Source organism: Temnothorax longispinosus, chromosome 11, assembly GCF_030848805.1.
Source record: "Temnothorax longispinosus isolate EJ_2023e chromosome 11, Tlon_JGU_v1, whole genome shotgun sequence".
NCBI classification, from domain to species: Eukaryota; Metazoa; Arthropoda; class Insecta; order Hymenoptera; family Formicidae; genus Temnothorax; species Temnothorax longispinosus.
The window spans coordinates 2,799,248-2,819,297 of NC_092368.1; the positions used below are offsets into that span (position 1 = coordinate 2,799,248).

The window sequence follows — 20,050 nt, forward strand, 5'->3', positions numbered from 1 at the left end:
TAATATAATTACGCGGTTTGTCATGTCAGGCATTCTATGTTAACAATTCTTTTTAAGATGTCTAAAATAATGAGTTTGCTAATCATCATAAGATCATCAATCATATTATATTCCGTAAAGTAAATAACGGAAAGAAACTTTTGTATAACGTTGTTTAAAAATATTCAATTTTTTCGCAGAAATTATTCGTTTGCCGGTAATCTCGATTATTTAAGACATTAAACATTATTGGTTGCATTTGGTCTCGAGTGTTCACTGATGTTTGTGAGCTCTTTTCGTAGATCCTATACAATGATAATTGCCGATATTGGTGATAAAAATGTCATGTATCATTTTTCAACTATATGAAATTCGATTCGCGAATGAACACGGTAGCGCCATCTCTTGGTGTGACTGTGAACGCATTTGCAAATGATATTTTTATTTCCACATACATTATAATTTATATTATAGAAGTCATTTCATATTCAATAACACACAAGTAATATAATATTATCAAATTATCAAATATTCGATAATATCGATATTTAGCAACATGTGTAAACGCTAAATTTAGCATAGAACCATGGTCCCTAAAATAAAAAATTAATACAGAATTTAAAAACTCGTGCACCAAGTGTCGATGTCACAAGTAATATTCTTCGATTAACTTTTATATAATTCTTCAGCATCTTTCCGTTTCAGGACGTGTACCGACGATCACATCATTGATATTGTTTGGAGATCAATATGGCGTCAGACATCGTCGGACCTCGGACATCGTCGTACAACACCAATGTTGATGGTCGGCCGCAGGCTCATTTCAACGTGATCATCTTTGAGTGCTTCGTATGTTGTCGATCGTACTTCGTGCTGTTCCTGAGGATGGAAGAGGGTCGTTCGATAAAGCTCGCTCATAAGGAATGGCGTCGCATCGCGAAGAAGGAGCGTCGCAGGCGTATACGACGGTCAATCGCACAGGAACGTGATGCCAATAAAGAACGTTTGAGGGCAGCACTCGAAAACAATATGGCATATTTGAATTTCTGCGCGGAAGAAGAGAAGCAGAGGCAAGATAAAGAAGCGCAGGAACAAAAGGAACGTGCGGAACGAGAGAGGCTCTGGCTGGAAGAAGAAGTAAATATAATAGTTGTCTTATATCAATTACATATTTTCTTAGCCGATAATTTTTTTATTGGCCTCTAATCTTTTCTTATTATAGCTTCATTAGCTTCTTCGTGTTCAATTTCTAACATCTTGATAATTAAATTTCTGTTATAATAAATATAATTCACTTAGATTCAATGATGAATATTCTTTTTGCATATTTTGGAATTAGGTTAGCCAAAAAGATATAGATCTGTATATGTTTTTATTTTTTATACAATATACCTGAATAACATATATTGTATGGCAATCGATATAACATCTATTGTACGTTTATAATCATTATCTGAAATTCTGAATCATGCGTAAAATTATACCAAATCGCAAAACATTTATTTCTTCAACATGTAAAAATAATAAAAAAATAACTTATGTTTATAAAATAAATAATATAAAACATATATAGTATGAAATAAATATAGAAAAGTATTATTTTTGCAAATAAATAAAGTATTAATATAGTAAGCTTGTAATTCGAATAATTGACTAATGTTTCTTAATTGTCCAGATAAGAGCACAGAAAAAGTGGCAAGTTCTTCAGGAACAGATAGCGAAGGAAGAGCAGGAGAAACGTGAGCAAGAGATGAAGATACGCGAAGAATTCGAGGCAAAGCGTGCGGCATTTTTAAAGAAAAAAGAGGAGGAAAGGAAACAGCACGAGGAGCTACTTCGTAAACAAGAACAATTGCAGAAGGAGATCGACGATTACATCGATAACGGAGTGAAAACGCCCGAAGCTTTGCGCGACGTCGTCGACAATCAGCCTACCAAGATACTCTGCCCATTTTTTACGAAAACAGGTGCTTGCCGGTTAGTACAGATAGAGATATTTACACATGATATGATAATATTATGATTTGTTAATTATTCATAACAATTCTGAATATATTGAAGCGATAAGAATGACTTTATTGTGTCTTTTGCAAGCTTCAAAAATTTTTCGCTTGAAGCTAAAAATTGTTGAAAATTATTAAATTAAAATTAAACTGAACTAAATCAAAATAAATTGGGATTTAGGATTGAAATTTTTATCCAAACTAAAATCAACTTTAGTCAAAATTGTATTTTTATCTTTATTTTCAAAACCCATATTTATCCGTAATTGATTTTTATTTCAGGTATGGAAACGCGTGCTCCAAGAATCATCGTAGAATCTTTTTGAGCAAAGTGATCATGATACCTGGATTTTATTCACACTTTTCTCTCGAGAAGAATTCAGCGGAATACGACACCGACGTGGCGCTCGAGTTCGAGAGTTCGGAAATGCTGCGTCACTATCACGAGTTTTATGAGGATGTGATAGGCGAATTGGAGTCGTTTGGCAGGATTAAGACCCTCAAGTGTTGCCGCAATAGGGAGATTCATTTGCGCGGTAATTTGTACGTTGAATATTACACGGAGAGAGAGGCGGCTAGAGCTTGGAGGAACCTGAAGGGACGTTGGTACGGCGGCAAGCAACTCAACTGCGAGTTCGTCAACATGATATCCTGGAGAAATGCCGTTTGCGGCATACTCGAGTGCCCGAAGGGCAGTAAATTCTGCAATTTTCTTCACACCCTCAAAAATCCGCACAGCAGGTACAACATCAAGAGTTCCCGACGGCCAAAGAACAAACCACAAGACTCGAATAACAGCAAGCGAAGCGAACATAGGTTTGTGTTATTATTTACTCTGTACTAGATATCAAAATCATATCTTGTAGACAAAACTTTCATCTTTATCACATCATATATCATGAAGATAAGGCGTTGATAGAGTTTTTAATTTAACGCGATGCAGAATAATAATTGCGAAAAGACACCGTTAATGTAAAAAAACGGATTAAAAAATAAATTGAATGCAAGTGTCGTTATTTAATTCTATTTTCATTTATTTGTTAGAAGTAAATCCGAATGGGAAGAATCCGATCGAGATGACGGCGAGAAAGATCGCAACTGGAGATGGTCCAAATCGCCAGAGACTGACTTGGATCGCACGAAAGATTCAGAGACGGAACATCCCCATTCCACGAAACGGAAACAATCGCAAAGATTGTCGAGCGATCAAAAACAGAGGAGAAGTGTAAAATCAAGCGTGAGAAGTTCTAAGATCAAAATATCGTCTAAGAAGAAGGGTTACCGATCAGATCGTAAGAGACTTCGTGACAACGAAGATCAGAATAAGGAAGACGCGTCCAACGGTCGCTCTCCTAAAAGGCGTAAAAAGAAATCTCGAAAGAAAGACAAGAAAAGTAAAAAGTCATTAGAAGAAAACACTAAAAAATCAGACGAGATGTAGATCCGAAAGGAAGAAGTATTTAAAGAGATGTTCCCGAAAAAAGAATCCAAAGCTTTTGTGCAGGCTGTAAAGATGTGTCGAGCGGCTGTAATCCTAATACCTAAAAGATAATCTTATCGAAGCGACGATCTCAAATAAACAAAAGGATAATTTTTTATATCATTGCTATCGTTGAATAATGAAGTATTTTTTTACGTAACTATTACGATTCTGTTTGTACAATAGTTCTGACTGAACTGATTCAGTTCCATCTACGAGATGTTGTAGATAAAATATTTTTGTTTGAAATATATGTTACGTAAATCGTGTACTTACTCGTGACACCTCTTATCGCGATATCGATAAGGATACACATCCGTGTTTGCCAAGCAATCAGACGTTTTAATCGATAGACATTCCGTAATCATCGGATTATTTTCGCTCGCAGTTATTTTAATCAAAGTATATTGTTTTCCATTTCCCGTAATAAAAGTAATGCAATAAATGTCGGCATTATCGGTCGTTGATGGGAGATATCGTATCGGTTCGTACCGCTGGTCATGATTGAGGAAAATGGTAAGTATTAATCAGTCACATTTTGGCGTGTATCTAGTGTGCTTTGAAAGATAAACGGAAACGTTCTCTGCTGTGCAATTGCAAAGAGAAACAGGTCATGATCGTATTAAGCGTATTGCTTGTTTTGTGCTCGGTCCATCCCCTCGTAAATGGGGTGGGTTTTCGCGGATTCACTTTTCAAGGCTTGGAGGAGCCAAAGCCGTTAAAAGAATATGCTGATATTATAACTGAGGGTTGGATCACCCAACCCCTTGATCATTTCAACCATCGCGACAATCGCACTTGGTCGATGGTAACTATAATTATTATCGTCAGCCAATCTTGCTTTAAAACATTATTTTTTTTAATTAATACTTGTCCATTGTTCTATAGCGTTACAAAGAAAATTCCGCGTTTCTAAAGAAAGGTGGGCCTATTCTGATTATGATCGGTGGGGAATGGGCGATAACGGACGGGTTTTTGCAAACTGGACTGATGTACGAAATCGGCGTGAAATACCACGGCTTGATGTATTACACCGAACATCGATTCTACGGAGAGAGCAAGCCAACGAAGTATATATTCCATAGCTTTTTCATTGTCTGAAATTTAGAGCCGACTTTCTAAACCGATATTGCACGAAACGAATTTAGGGATACTAGCACGGAGAACTTGCAGTACTTGAACGCCGATCAGGCGCTCGCGGATCTTGCTTATTTCATCGAAACGAAAAAGAAGGAGAAGGATTTAGAAAAGAGTATCGTAATAGTATTCGGTGGTTCTTACGCTGGAAACATGGCGGCGTGGGCACGTCTCAAATACCCTCATCTCATCCAAGTATCGTTTTTGCGCTATATTTTTATTTATATATATTTTTATCTTTAAAAATAGCGGAGAAATAAAATAGAAAAGAATATTTTTCACAGGGCGCCTTAGCCAGCAGCGCTCCGATTCAGGCGAAGGCTGATTTTTACGGTAAATTATTTTATCGACAAATATTTTCTAAGAATATCGGTAAGAACGCTTGATTTCATAGAGTACTACGAGGTCGTGACGAAATCGCTCGGCACGCACAGTGAAAAGTGCACTGAGAGTGTTAAAACTGCATTCGTATCAGTAGAGGAATTATTGGCCAAGCAAGAAGGTCCAGATAAGCTTAAATCTCTTTTCAAGTAAGCTTTAAATTCACGCGTGATTTGTTAATTATTTCCAATAAATTAAATTATAATTATTTCCACAACCAAAAATACATATTAATTATTTCCAATTAATTATTCTATCTATACATTTTTTCTCTTTATTTTATTATACGACCGCGTCGAAGTTAATACTAATTTTATTAATATTAATTGGAAATAATTGTTTATTATTTATTAATTTCTAATTACTAATATCGACTTTAGCTTGTGCGACGTGCCTGACGTAAACTCTGCTGGTGATCTTGGTTACTTCTTGAATACGTTGGCGGAGGTACGTGGATTAATGGGCGTTGCTTTATCTGTCTTGCTATTCATTTTTATTTGAACTTTAGCTGTTTGCCGGAATCGTTCAGTATGACAATATAGAGAACGGTCAAACGAAAATCGCAGCGTTGTGTAACAATATGACGGCGGCGCATTTAGGCAGTCCCCTACAGAGACTGGCGCATGTCTTCTCGACTCAGGACAAGTGTTACGATGTAAATTATAATAATTTCGTGAAGAAGTATCGAGAGATTTCATGGGACTCGCCGGCAGCCACGAGTATCAGTGAGTTGAGATAATTAATAAAAGAATAAATTAAATAGCACATTATATGAGACGCGTTGTACAAGAAGGGATGATTTTTATTGTACAGTGAGACAGTGGTATCATCAGACTTGCACGGAATACGGTTACTATCAGACGACGAGCTCAGATAAATCAATCTTTGGAACGCTGTTTCCGTTAGATTATTACATCAATCTGTGTAACGATTTGTATGGCGATTAGTAAGTACTTAAAAAATGACGACCCAATATCTTTCTCGCTTAAATATTATTTATTTCCATATTCATAATTTGCGCAAATGGTGTGGTGCCTGGTACGCACCAAGATATTTCTTCACAACACGTTCTTCAAATGTGAAACGGTTTTTGTCGTACCAAATTATTTGTCGAAAGAAGTATCGAATTTATTTTTAATTGTTTTTAATTGTGGGAAACGATAACGCTGAGCGATTTTAGCTACAGTGAGGAGACATTAGATTCACGGGTGAGAAGGACGAATATAATGTACGGAGGACAGCTACCGGATTTACACAACGTCATTTTCACGAACGGCGATATCGATCCGTGGCATCCGTTGTCGGTGCTCGAGGATTTAAACGCTTCTTCGCCCGCTATTGTCATTAAAGGTAATTAAGCGATGTATTACAATGCACATTAGAACTTCGTATATTTCTAGCACGAGAAGATAATACGATGTATTACTTTAATGAAGGATCTTCGCACTGCCGCGATATGTACAGCGACGTAGACACGGACACGGATGACTTGAAGAAAGCTAGAGCAAGAGTTCGCGACATAATTGGCAAGTGGATTTCCTCATAAATGTTATTGTCGAACTTCTCACGAGTACGTTCGTTGACGATTCTCAGAACAGGAGGTATAAACCAACGAATAAACGGAGCCACGTTTTTGGCTGTTTATTAATTGTAAGGTATTAACAAAAAAAATTATGTACAACGCTTGATATATGTATATATGTTCATAGTGCAATTATAAATAATACACATCAAACACACACAGCAATACACAGTTATACTGCATTGCGTATTGTTACGTACATAATACAAAAATAAAATTACATCCTTTAAATACCAGGGCTAACCTAAAGTTCCGTGTGATTTCCAAAGTAAATCTGTAACTCGTGATCCCCCGTGCCGCTTATCTCTAGATAGAAAACGTAAGCAAAGAAGTTTAAGTAAGGATTATTTGAAATATCAATCGACCTCGAGTTTCCTGAAAGAACCGCTTATGCCGCACATCGTGGTGTCGTTGGATCCCACGCTGGAACAACCGAATCCTTGCTTCAATGCGGAAACCGCGCCTTCCCGCGCCTTCTCCGAGTATAGCTCGAGGTAGACATTCATCTTATCATTGTTCACTAATGTCGGTTTCAATTTTATTAATTCATCCCGCCATAGATCTGCATCGAAAAGAAAGTTTAGTTCATTATCTTTTTTTTTCGTGACGGAGCAACGTATAATGTTCGAAGAGATTGCAATCTAGGTGAATTACCGATCATCTCCTTCATCGGGATAGTACCGCCGTATTCCTTGGGCAACATGCTCACGTCTAGCTTGCTGTTAATTGCGTCCTCGAGGCTCGTGTATAGCTTCACGCGATTCCTGATCTTCTCGGAGATCAACGACATCCCGAAGTCCAGGGCAAATTTCAGGGAGGGATGCGCGTTGATCCCATGAACTTCTTTGTGTCGCATCGGTACGGTACGCTGGAAGCAAACCATTATTTTTTGTCGTGCTATTTATTTATTATGTTATTTATTAGATTATTTTACTATATATGTATGTACATATATACGATTCCCTCTTCGAGATTGCGGAAACGCGCGATTGAAATACACCGATAAAAACAGACAATTTCCGTATTTCTTGTTTAAAAACGCTGATGATAGAAATTAATTTAAAGTTCTTTTTTTTTATACACTATCGTTCCAATTAGATTCATATTTCGGTTCGTATAGAAAAAAAGAAACACGAGTTTTCTTTTTACTAGCATTGTTATCTCTACCTGATCAATCTATCGAGATATCAATTCTATTTGTATATCCGCGTTTAGTCAGAGATGATCTTTAACAGATAATCAATGTTTAAGAAGAAAAAACTTTTAAATAGCTACACTACACAACAGTAAATATTTAAAAGTGCCCGTGATATCGTTTCTGTATTATTAATTTTGGCAATTCAATTAATTTATTTTTGATAAACTAATTTTCTTCTTTAGTTTATCATGCATAACTTATTATAGTGACAGTGTTATAAATTAAAAGTGTTATAAATTAAAATAAAATTTAAAATAATGATTTATATTTATGTATGTTGCTTAATGTTTATATAGACAGTTTATGAGTTCAAAATTTGATTATACATACACAGAACATATAAAAAAGCGATAAACATTTAATTGATAAGAAATCAAGCTTACATTAAATTTTGTATAAGATTTTACATAATTATATAAAATTGCAAGCTTCAAACAAATAGAGATTAAAGATCAAAGTCGTAATTGTACATTCGTATATAAACACACAAGGCAAGCACTCCATTAAGTTTCACAACTCAGCTACTGTTGAGTTTTGTTGCGTGATTGAATTTTTGTGTTTATCATGTACGTGAACAATGATAATAATTAATAGTGATGTCATCGATACGACAAATTTCTCGTCGAGACGAGACGAGACGAGACGAGACGAGACGAGAATCTCGTCGAGATTTTCGATATATCTGAATAAAAAATGGTTTTTTCTTCATCATTGAAATAAACCCTCGCAGTTTTATAGAAAAAAGGTAAATAAGGGCCACGTAATACTCAAGAAAGCATACACAACTCGAGGAATAACCCTAAACATAAGTAATTTCTTATACAGTCGTTTATTTTAAACAGTTTATTTATTATAAATACTACGCCAATGTCAGAATTCCATAAGGGAATTTCTCTTATGGCTTTCTTGGCTTCAGATTTTTCTGAAGTTGCAACTCCAAATTAACTGCATAACTTTCAATATTATATGGGTCCCATATTATATGAGTAGTAAATATATTTAGATTAGGTAATTATTACATTTATTAATAGAAATAAGGATTAAACGGCAGGAAATTTTATTATCGAATTACGAGATTTTTCGAGACGAGACGAGAATTTGACAAAGTCTCGTCTCGTCCCGTCTCGTCTCGTCTCGTATCGCGGCATCACTAATAATATGAGTACACAGAAAAAAAAGAAATGTTAAATAAAGACTTATATACTTGTATATAAGTAAGAGTCATAACCTTGAAATCAGATATAAATTGCGTTAAACGAAAAAAACTTGTTTGAATAAAGAATATAAAAGAATATAAAAAGATTGTAGATTCTTGAGTATAAATTACGAAATCTGAATTTATTTTCATGAAATCTGTGAAATTTGAATTCATACTTTATAATTTTTTATTATTATTTATAAGTGATATAAGATTTCGAAATATAATTTCACTCGCGGCATAAGTACAAACCGCAGGTACACTTACTAGGACAAACCACAACGTGAACTAAGCACAGTGTATAATGAGCGAATCAACCCAGCATCGCGAAAAAACCAATGAAATTGGATTTAATTTTGTAAAACTTTTCTATATGGTTTTTCTAAGAGGATCTTAGTGTTAGTTAAACAATAAAATATTTATGCGAATGTATGTATATATTTCTATGACTGATTAATTTGCCAGTGCAATTAACAACTTACGTTTCAATAGTTTGTTAGTAGACACTTATTTTCATTCTCTCTGATACTATTTTTCTTATTTAAAAATAAACCTCATTCTGCCTTTCTTAAAAAGACTCTTGAATACAACTTTTAAATAGGCTTTTAACTAGACTCTAATAGACAAAAGTGTCACACTAAAAAACCGGTTTTTATGTTCATATTTTGAGAACGTGATGAAATTTTGTTACGTGACGTCGTCCTTCAGACTCGCAGCTGAATCAATTATGCTTCAATGAAACGAAACGCCGTTTTGCGGCAATTTTAAACATAATCAGTTTCTTGATTAAATAAAATATACAGCAAAAACAAAAAATTATTTGTAGAATACATTAGCATAATTGAAATCAAATGAGGTAAATATCCATGAAGAATTTTAGATGAGATTTTAAAATGACGAAATAATATCAAATATGACGGACAGGCGTAAATATTTAAAGATCTGTATTTGATTTCACAACGTTTAAGTAAATTTATGTAATAGCTGTCCAATTAGAAAGAATTTGCAAGTAAAAAAGCGAATGAGAAATTAATAAGTTTGGATGCTTCCTTTTATTAAATTTATTAATTTAAATCCAAAAATTTTACTTCACCCATTAATTTTCTACTGTTATACATTCATGAATTGCGCAGTATTTAATCTTACCTCGCCGTTCTTCACGATGCGCACTGCTTCTTTGGGAGTGAAAAGCGTCAGATGAGGGAAACTGACGCCGGCACCATCGGCGAAATGCACGAAGCCACGCACTTGATTCTCCTCATCCTCCATCAATGCCTCGTAAGTGATGGCATGGATCTTACACATATCCACGTTCGTGTATTTGTGAGGATCAAATACGCCTTAAACGGAAATTGCATGTACGAGATTAGTAAGTGGGGCAAACGCGACGGAGGGGAAGCGCGCCGAAAATCATTTCGTATAGACCCAGGTATTTCTCATAACAGAATTACGTCATGAAATATCTTTATTACTTTCTAAAGATTTTTGCTCTTGGCAACGAAATAATTATATGATGAATACTCTATTGCAAGAAAACAAATTAACGGAAAACACCCAGAATTTAGGAATTTGCAATTTTTCAATTACTTTATAATAACATATATAATAACATTCAAGCGTACATAAAAAGTAACAAACTTTTACCTGGTCTAGCGATTATAACACGACGGCCTTTCGCATCGCGACCAGGTGCAGCGAAGAGATATCTGAAAGAAGAGATCACAAACGGAGTTCCAGCGTTAACGGAAATAAAAAAAAAATACCCACCCCATTGATAGTAATTCCGCCATATTCGTTTCTGTAATGTCCAAATTATGGAATGCCTGTCGATACACCTGACGGAGCAGCAGGTATCTTTCAATGGCCTCCTGAGCCATCGGGACATTAAATTTTTTGCATCGCAAAAATCTTAGTAAGAATCGTGCATCTAATGAAAGACGATAAATTAGCCAAGCGCCTAATTATCGATACATACCGTATGGAATTGCAGGCTCGATACTGCTCGTTAAAATTTCTACAAGGCGAATCCCTTCGAGTCTTACAAAATCGTGAAGTCATTACGGCTATTTAAAGGCACTTAATTACTATTTTAAAGTAACCGCTGTTTAGTTTAAATATGGTTAGTTAAATTATTGCGGTTTTCATAAATGTTAGATTTGGCAAGACGTAAATTATCTCTACGCGTAATATTCACGTTGATTGTCATTTAATGATATAGCCTCACCGAGACGGCAATTCTGAATGCGCGGATTCATCCTGATCCAATTGCGCATCTGCTCGAGAGCCTGATCTCTGGTGTTCTTGTCCTCCCTAAGCTCTTCCTTCGCTATCTTCTGCGTCTCCGACGAGAGAGTGCACTCATAATTGTCCTCATCGACTGCCCATTCGACTGCTCCCATCTTGCTTTTGTTCGAAAGATGTCAAGTGATTTACTTAAATTTCCAGAGATCTGAAATTTTTTGAGACATTGTGTCATTTTTACATATTCTTCAGAAATTTTGAAACCGTGTGATTTTCGAGTTTTATAAAAATTACATCTCTCAACAGTTATTTCGAAAAGATAAAATACGAATAAGGAAAATAACAAAATATCTGTTTAATTAAAAAAATATAAATTTTTTAATTTGCTGGATATGTTTGTACGTTGTAAATTCTTAATAAAATACATAATGATCCCTCTTTCGGAATTTTGCATTAAGCGTATTTTTAGGTATTTAACGAGAGTTTGTTCCCATTTATCTTCTCGTAATAATTTTCGATTTAATTATGCAAGCGTGACGAGACGTGGTTCACTTTCTTTCAAACCGTCGCGACGCGTCGGACGATACCGTTTAATGACCGGCTAACACAGTTTCCGTTCAAAGTCGCGGTGGACCACGGCGAAGGCGTGAAGACGAAGTGCGCTCGTCTCTTTCACTTCTTTGGAAGAGAGTGTATCGATTACGTCGCCCGGCCGATCGAACGTCGAGAGGTCTCGGACCTTTCGTCAGTTTATGACATAACGATTAGCATCGCGCTTAATCCACGTGCTTGAGTCAGCCTGTGTGTGCACCGGCCCGTTTCGCAATCGCTTTCTCCGATTATGCAATGCGGAGTCAGTTGTTCACCTATCTTTGTTCGCCGAAACAAAATGCCGCGTCGCTCCCGGGAGAATTGTCATTATCATCTCGTCACGTTAATTTACCTGTCCCGCTTCACAATTACGTCGTTTCCAGACATTTATTACAATGGCGAACAACCCCATTTTTCCGCCGTGACGCGAAGCAAGTGGAAAAAAGCCGAGAGAATGAGACGTCTCTAACAAATTGGTATACGCAGTCTGTCTCCTGGCGAGAACCGAGAACCATTTCACAATGGATGTAGCTGTTTGCTTTTTCTCCTCTATGCGTTTACGTTACCGAAAGAAATGTATTTCTTAATTTCTTTCTTGTCTCGATCACTCCCTTCTACTTCTCCAAGCGTGGACCTTCGCATATCGGAGCAAAGGTATATAATTAGGGTTGTATAACTCTGTTGCAATATCACCTTTATGTATCGCAAACTAGATCCACAAAAATCTTAACGTAAAGAATACGTAATATCCGCAATGTTACGTCACCGTTTGAAGAATGGAGTCTGAGATAAAAAGCTTCGGGGCCGGCAAGCATGTGATTGTATCGAGATACACGTCGGATTTCAAGACAGCTCTTAATAAATAAAAAAAAAGAAAAGTGGCAATCACATTGAATCGCCGTATCTTACGTTATATCGGTGTCGTATCCGTGTTCGTCTTACGTCGATGAAACGTAATCGCAACAGCCACGCACAAAGCATGCTGTATTAGGATTATGATAGAGTCGGTTAAGGGTATACTGTGTCTTCCGCGTAGAAAGTGCCACTTATCGCGTTACCGCTCGCGAGCTTTCATCTCTCCGAGCCCCGTCGAGTGCGCGCGTAAGAGCTTCTTTTTTCATACGAGAATATATTACGTTGATTACATCACGCCGGTACTTATATTCATCTTTTCGTTTTCATCTCGGCCCGTAAGAAGAGAGTTTACCGCTCGTTATTACGATACGATCATGTAACCGTTACGGCCTGCCTTCGTGTATTACGAGGATTAGGTCACGGTGTTTACGATCAGTTAATGTTATTGTGTACGTCTAAATGAGCGACGACATGCCGAATCCCGCGCGCTCTTCTTCACGAGCTCGAATTTCCATCAAAATGCCGATTTGCGCCAATGACGATTCCGCGAATGCGTTCCGTATTTTCGACCTTTAGTAACATCGGCCTTTGCGACCAAGGACGGGACAAGATGCTCCGAAGATTGCGATTGAAATTCGCGCGGCGTTAATCGATTCGACAAATTATTCTGGCGAACGTGATTAGAGAACTCGATGCAGACGTCACAGACAATGTCGTTATGTTGTCGCCGTATAATTGATTACTTTCAACCCTTTCGCGTGATATAATTTACGATTATGGCTAAAATGTTAATATTGATATTACATGCGCACGATTTCCATCCTTCAATAAGAGAGAAATTTCACTTATCAACAAAAATGTTCGTGGTTATAAATTTGTAATTTAATATGCGTTAACCCTACATTACTCATGTATAGTTTCTTCAACGTTATATATTCGTATGGGATGTATTTTACACTCCAACATTATATCCCAATTCTTATTGTTCTCTATGACGATTTGCAATTAAATAAAAATTGATAACATTCAATATATCTTTTACATAAAAATAAGTGTAAAAGTTCCTTTTTAATTAGGAACCAATTTGTGCAGTATTTGATTTGTAAAAAAACTTTATTCTGCGAATTTAGTAGATTTCTAAAACTGCGGTATATTTTACACCTCACATGAGTAACGTAGGGTTAAATATAAAAGCCAATGTAAAAGCATCAAACTAAAATGTGCGAAATAAAAGGTAGTCAAATTTTTTGTCAATTTGCATTTTATCTTTTTTTTTACCTTTAAAACAAAATGCCATGGCGTTAAGCGTTCTTGGTTATTAAACAAAAGCGTGTCAGATTCTGATGAAGCAAATTAAAGTGAAATTCTTACCTACTATATTTCCATTTCCAAAACTAAGTTTCTTAAAAGTTTTTATGTTTGCAACTAAAAAAAATTTTTAAATATAGACACTGAAATTTCATTCAGCATCTATGAGAAAAAATAAGCAACCTCTATAGAAAAGACTTGGATTAAGAATAAAATATGCTAAATGTAAGTACGTGCTACGCAAATTAATTCGAAAAATTCTACTTTCACGCTTACTCAATTTGCTTCTTGAGGAACCGCGCGAAATCGAAGCTGCGGAGATCTATGTCTTAAGCACAATCTTATAAAGGTATCCTATAATATGTATAAACGTACTCCGATCGTGGTGCCTCAGGTACACACTTGGAAGCGACTGCCCCACTCTTGCTGGTCAATCGCTCTTTTATAATTTCCAGCGCGTTGCCCTTCCTCCACTCTTTTCCAATCGCGAACGAGCGGTGTCCTCGCGGTTGCCCGCGAGTCCTTCGGGGTACAAGAAGGCGACCTCGCCTTTGTTCCCAACGTACGAATTGAACGTAAAATACAACTTTCCCGTAAACGTCCCGCCGAAGGTAAACTCGTAGACTGTGCTAGTCTCGCTCGTCTTCTACCCTCTTTTATAGATACGTATGCGCGATACTATCGGTTTCGTAATGACCCCCGGTTTGTACCCTCGATCTGGTTCCGGACGCCGATCGTCTTCTCGCCGACTCGATCGTAGGTAGATATATCCGGTTCAACCGGTCGGTTGAAGGTGAATCTCATGCGAAGGTCTTGTACTTCGTACTTTGCAAAGTTTATTTGCTCTAATTGAGATAAATATATGTTTCCGTGCAGCAAAAGTTTTTACAATCAAACCAAAACGTTTTAACGTCTTGCAATAATGTTACACGTGGATGTGCTGCAAAATAAAAAAAAAGTTGCAAAATGCAAAATCAGAAATGAAGTTTACGAGCAGCTTAAAAAAGTTAGTCGGCCGATTGCCTGGAAATAAATTTGCATACAATAGCAAACATTGACCTAAGTGATCACGCTCGAAAAGAGCTCAATTTTATTGTTTCTCGTAGAGCAAAAATACAGAATTAATTTGAAACAAAATTAACTTGATGACGGGAAAAACAGCTATTATCCGTGTCATCTAAACGGATGTAAAAAATAATGTTCGGTAACCAAGCTGAAAATTGTCGAGTCTATCTTCATTCGTCATTCGCGTTTATCTTCGGTGGCACCTCAGCGGCGAAAGGGGCAGCTATCGTGCGTTGGCGTGCGTTGCGCGCAGGATGTCAGTGTCGCCACGATCTTAGCGAATCGTTAAAAAAAAAGTCGAGTCGAGCAAGTACCGTTCCGCGACGAATATAGGAAACGCTCTCCAGGTTCTCCAATTTCGCGGTTTTCACGGGGGAAAGAGCGCCGTAATTGCTATAATAAACTAATCGCGCATTTTCATGAACATATACATACATGAACTTTCTATTTCCCGTCACGGAGAAGCGAAGTAAAGGGGGCGAATTTTGTAAGTGCCGCGATGTAATATACATAGTCTTTGCGTGTTACAGGACGTAACTTCTGACTAGTTGCGTCACATCTCATCGGTGCACGTAAGAGGTAAATGAGAGATACTTTTTTTTTATCCTGCAGACGTAACGTCGCGAAGCGAAAACTCTAACATTGATTGATCCGTCTTTAAGTTGCGTCATGAGGAAATCATAAAATGTGGGCTTAATTAAGGGAAAAATGAGTGGACTGTAACGAAGATTAAGATCAAGTCTTGATGATTAAATAATCTCGTATATTATAGAAAAGTACTAAAAATGCTAATGTGTACAAAGTCATTTATAAAATATTTAATTCATTTCCGCATTCGTCGCCCGCAACTTGCAACATGTAGAAGAATCATTAAATATAAGGGTAATCTCCAGTGATATTGTCACACGCAACTCAGTACTTTAAACGCTTTCTCCCCATCTCTCTATACTTTTACGCCCGAAAACTTTTACTTTACAGAAATATTAAAACTTATTATATTATAATATTATTATAATATTATAATAACGTAATAATCATCCCACATATACCTCGCTTAAGAGATGGAATGCCAATTTTAATGGGTAGTGAAGCTATATAAGGCTTAAAGTGCCAATGGATTAATAATCCGTTTAAGAGAATTATTGCATAGTGAAAATGGTCGAAGGAAAAGAGATTGATTGAAACTATACATATTGGGCTCAGAGTTGTTTGTGTCAAATTACCTTTGAGTAGAAGACACGTAATCTCCCTCAGGACCGAGGGAATTCGAAAAAACCCGCCTGTATTTAAAATGGTCTTAAATATAAAACTATGAATACCGGCCTAAGAGAATTGTATCCTAAAATCAGAAGTTTTATACAAATTGAAGGCACTAAATAAAATCCATTCTGACTATAATCAGATTTATCGGATTTCTAACATAAAATATAAGTAAAATATTCTATAAGTAGTTTTCAAGGCATTTTCAAGATACAATTTGGCACTTAATTCTTTTTCAACTTACTCCTATTTTACTTATTCCTATCCGTTAGAACGGTGACTATACGTAATCGAAAGAAATTCTTTCTTTCACGTCTTGGAAAACATTGGATTTACGTTTACCTAGAAACAATTACTTACAGCTAAGAGGGCGGAAGGAAAAACGCGAAATATAATCGAGCGACTTTTCAGTTGCATAAGATTAATCAGTGGTAACAACGTAACATTTATAGTACGGATATAATATGTCGTTACTTAACGTATGTTAAGTTACTCGCTCACAAATCGTTATGAATCCAAATGCAATTACAGAAAGAAAGTTTCAAAGCCCGCGATATCACATACGTATCGAGAGTCTTAATTCATGTAAGCTCGCTTAATCGCGCGTAACTATATACTGATTACGTGCTTTACCGGACGTAAGCGATATGACATCACATATTATCATCCGCGAAAATCACCGCTCGTCTTCGATATCCACAATCCAGAAGTAATACATACGAAAATTTCATCATGCGCTCGAGCGAACTGTAAACTCATATTCGTGTTCAAGCTGGCTTTCATTAATAAAATTGGCACAGTCCGATCTCTTTAAATTATCGAAATATCGAAATAATTAACCCATTAGAAACGCGTTTCAAAAAATATTCATGCTTAGAAAATATATTCGCTCAAGAGAGAGAGTAGGAACTATCTATATAATCTTAAGATTATCGTAACACATTGTGATCGAAACAGTTACGCGGAGAAGAGATACGTGCTACACAGTCGGGCGTTCGTTAATTCAGTCGTAGAAAGTACAGTAACACTTTATCAGTCTTTATGAGGACCATGTACGATCGTTCTTTATTGTCTACCGTATATCTGAACCTTGTTATAGGCCCTTTTACAACCGGCATTGTTTTGTATCAGACTCCGTTTAACAGCAGCAAATTTATTTTCGGAGAGCGTTAGCCCGCTCTCCACTATTGCATCCATAATGCACATCGATAAGGCGTTCTCGTCCAAAGGAAGATAATAAAAGAATCTGATATCTTTACTAATATTTTCATAGAAAATGTCCTCTATTTTCCTTATACTTGGATATGAACTTACATCAAAATTAAAAACTGCCAGTATGGTCACGAGCTTATCTTTATACGTGTCTTGATACCTTTTAAAAAATTTTGCGACGTCCATCAAATCGCGTTCCTTCAGGTTTTCTATGATAATCAGACCCGGCTGTAAGAAAGGAATATTGAATTCGAACCCAGTCCTGATTGGTGGGAAATACTGTCGAATAGAGTATTTCCTCGGGAAATTTTTCTTTATGATCTCCACCGTGTACGATTTACCAACGCCCGTACCACCGATGAGGGTTATTATCTTCAAGCGAGGTGTATCAGACAGAAGATATTTGCTCAGATCGAATATTAGTGCATCTTGACCATGAATCCGCTTCAATTCGACCACGGCGCTCGCAAAATCACTGCTGTGTTTGCGATCCTGACTCTCACTCATGTATACCGCGAGCGAGAGTACGACTATCACAGTCAATGGTAGAAACATTAAACGTTTGCAGCAAGACATTTTCGACAGATAATTCGAAGAAAACGATCGGATGTTGTCTCTCCTATTTGAACGAATGTTGTCTCTCCTATCTGAACTGACCTTACCTCTCCTATCTGAACTGATGTTGTCTCTCCTATCTGAACTGACGTTGTCTCTCCTATCTGAACTGATGTTGTCTTTCTTATCTGAACTGATGTTGTTCTTCTGATTTGAATCTAATGAGCCCTTCGATTCCTCTACATGCATTTCGCTTCCTTTATTCGCAGCCGAGAATTGTCTTTGTCTCGCATTAGCCTTGTCCAGTATCATGAGGGGAGAAGGCCCCCTTGCCTCTTCAATTTCCATATCCTGATTTTCCATTGGTCTTTTAGCTGATTGTTTACACTGAATGTCGCATAAATTCACAGAGCTGCTGTCGGACATTGAATCTTCACAACTGCAAATGATAATTTCATTTAGCGTTATACCCTTAAGACAAACGCACATTCTAGTCCTCGAATAATCATGTTAACTCTAACTGCGTGTGCGTATGTTCAAATTAAATTCAGTTTCAATTTCACAAGTTTGATTATACATTACTGCTCTAATTAACAGTAAGTTAAATAAGTCGTTAAGAATTAAATTAAAAGAAGCAAAATCAAATCTTTAAAGTAGTCTAAAGTTAGATGTCATTAACGTATCATGCAACAATAAAGCTCTTTTGCTATTCATCTGAGAATTTATTATGATTCCTACTTGAAATAAAAAAAAATATTAGTACCTATAAATCACGGGAAATTCTTCCTTGCTGCGTGTTTTGACTATACTATCCCAATTTTTGTCGTCCAAATTGTCGGATATTCGCACTCGCACTCGGTTGAATTCGTGTCCGTTGAAGGTGTTTGTCCTAGACCACGTGTAATACATCTGCTTCTCGTATTTAGACTCGTTGAAGCCATTCGTGATATTTTCGCAATTCTTTGTCATAATTTAAGAGACCGAAAGATTTCCTGCAAGAGACGATAATCTAACCTAGGATAACCTACAAACCACAATAGCACGTGTTTACAACCCGTCTCTGTTCCACGTCTTTGTCCCGCGCAGATCAAAGTATTCAAAGGAACCTTTAAGAGCCGAGGAGCTTACCTGACTTTCCTTAATTTTCATCGCTCATAAATGGCTAACGCAAAATCGAACGAGTACTCCAGGGTCAGGAATCAGGATGCCAAATGTTCTTTGTTATCGGTGTACAATCGGATCAAGGCGAGCGAGGTGCGGGACGACCAACATTTCTTCAACTCGGCAAATTCGAGACGCAACTGGAGCGGCGAGCTACGCCGACGGCAGCCAGTCGTAAAAACTCTAACCGTCCTAGGCGTTAGACCGATCGTCCTAGACCACTTGGACGACCATGTTCAAATTCCGGATACGCGTACCAGCGACTCGAACCATCATCGATGAGGAAAATGACCAAAAGCTTCGTGAATCCTCGAATCGATATATATTCAGCCTTTAAATAAATTTTTAAAACATGTAAATCAAAATGGGAAGGTCGATGACCTTCTTTCTTTCAAGCTACACTCTCTACACTCTCGTCATTTCCTCCTCTGTCTTTTGAAGCGCGACTCCGTAACTCGACTCTGCTCCGAAATCGAACGGTGCAAACGCGCCCGAAGCGCGAAGCCACGGGGCTATCCGGCCTCGCTGTCCGGTCCTGCGGATGCCACAAAACGGAGTATACCTCACGACCGAGATGCAATCGCGATACAACCTTCAAGACTCGCAGGAAAAAAAAACGAATTGTTTGACGACCGTTTTTCAGGCCGCCGCGACGGCGACCGGAGTAGCCCGCGTTGACGCGTGCGTGCCTCGTGTCGTGACGAAAATTAACGCGTTTACGCGGTCCGATTCGCGCGTTCCCTTGTTTCACAACACCGCAGGTCGCGTTCGGTCTTCGGTGTCAGCACTCAGCAGCAGGCAGCAGCAGCAGCAGCCCAGTCCGGTGGTTCCGACTCCGACCCGA

General features: G+C 37.3%; 4 protein-coding genes across 5 annotated transcripts; 2 read left to right on the top strand and 2 right to left on the bottom strand.

Moving 5' to 3' along the window:
• Positions 1-409: 409 nt before the first annotated feature.
• LOC139822043 (uncharacterized) lies at positions 410-3,733 on the top strand. Its single transcript, XM_071793559.1, has 4 exons — positions 410-1,116; positions 1,655-1,956; positions 2,265-2,798; positions 3,027-3,733. The coding sequence occupies exons 1-4, from the start codon at positions 730-732 to the stop codon at positions 3,421-3,423; spliced, it is 1,620 nt and encodes a 539-aa protein (XP_071649660.1). The 5' UTR covers positions 410-729; the 3' UTR covers positions 3,424-3,733.
• A 250-nt stretch (positions 3,734-3,983) lies between these two features.
• Positions 3,984-6,719, top strand: LOC139822044 (putative serine protease K12H4.7). Its single transcript, XM_071793560.1, has 10 exons — positions 3,984-4,270; positions 4,351-4,532; positions 4,611-4,794; positions 4,884-4,932; positions 4,994-5,129; positions 5,361-5,427; positions 5,489-5,705; positions 5,794-5,926; positions 6,161-6,330; positions 6,417-6,719. The coding sequence occupies exons 1-10, from the start codon at positions 4,076-4,078 to the stop codon at positions 6,524-6,526; spliced, it is 1,443 nt and encodes a 480-aa protein (XP_071649661.1). The 5' UTR covers positions 3,984-4,075; the 3' UTR covers positions 6,527-6,719.
• On the bottom strand, positions 6,607-14,490 carry LOC139822046 (alpha-tocopherol transfer protein-like). Of its 2 annotated transcripts, none has more exons than XM_071793562.1 (7): positions 14,329-14,490; positions 11,183-11,407; positions 10,726-10,885; positions 10,603-10,664; positions 10,105-10,298; positions 7,217-7,430; positions 6,607-7,124 (listed from the first exon to the last, which is right to left on the bottom strand). In XM_071793562.1, the coding sequence occupies exons 2-7, from the start codon at positions 11,355-11,357 to the stop codon at positions 6,919-6,921; spliced, it is 1,011 nt and encodes a 336-aa protein (XP_071649663.1). In that variant the 5' UTR covers positions 11,358-11,407; positions 14,329-14,490; the 3' UTR covers positions 6,607-6,918. The 2 variants fall into 2 exon arrangements, with proteins under 2 accessions (XP_071649663.1, XP_071649662.1); XM_071793561.1 differs by having other exon boundaries at positions 14,230-14,389.
• A 1,270-nt stretch (positions 14,491-15,760) lies between these two features.
• LOC139822263 (uncharacterized) lies at positions 15,761-19,901 on the bottom strand. Its single transcript, XM_071793880.1, has 3 exons — positions 19,174-19,901; positions 18,809-19,037; positions 15,761-18,484 (listed from the first exon to the last, which is right to left on the bottom strand). Exons 2-3 carry the CDS (start codon positions 19,012-19,014, stop codon positions 17,344-17,346), a joined length of 1,347 nt encoding a protein of 448 aa, XP_071649981.1. The 5' UTR covers positions 19,015-19,037; positions 19,174-19,901; the 3' UTR covers positions 15,761-17,343.
• Between the last annotated feature and the right edge of the window lie 149 nt (positions 19,902-20,050).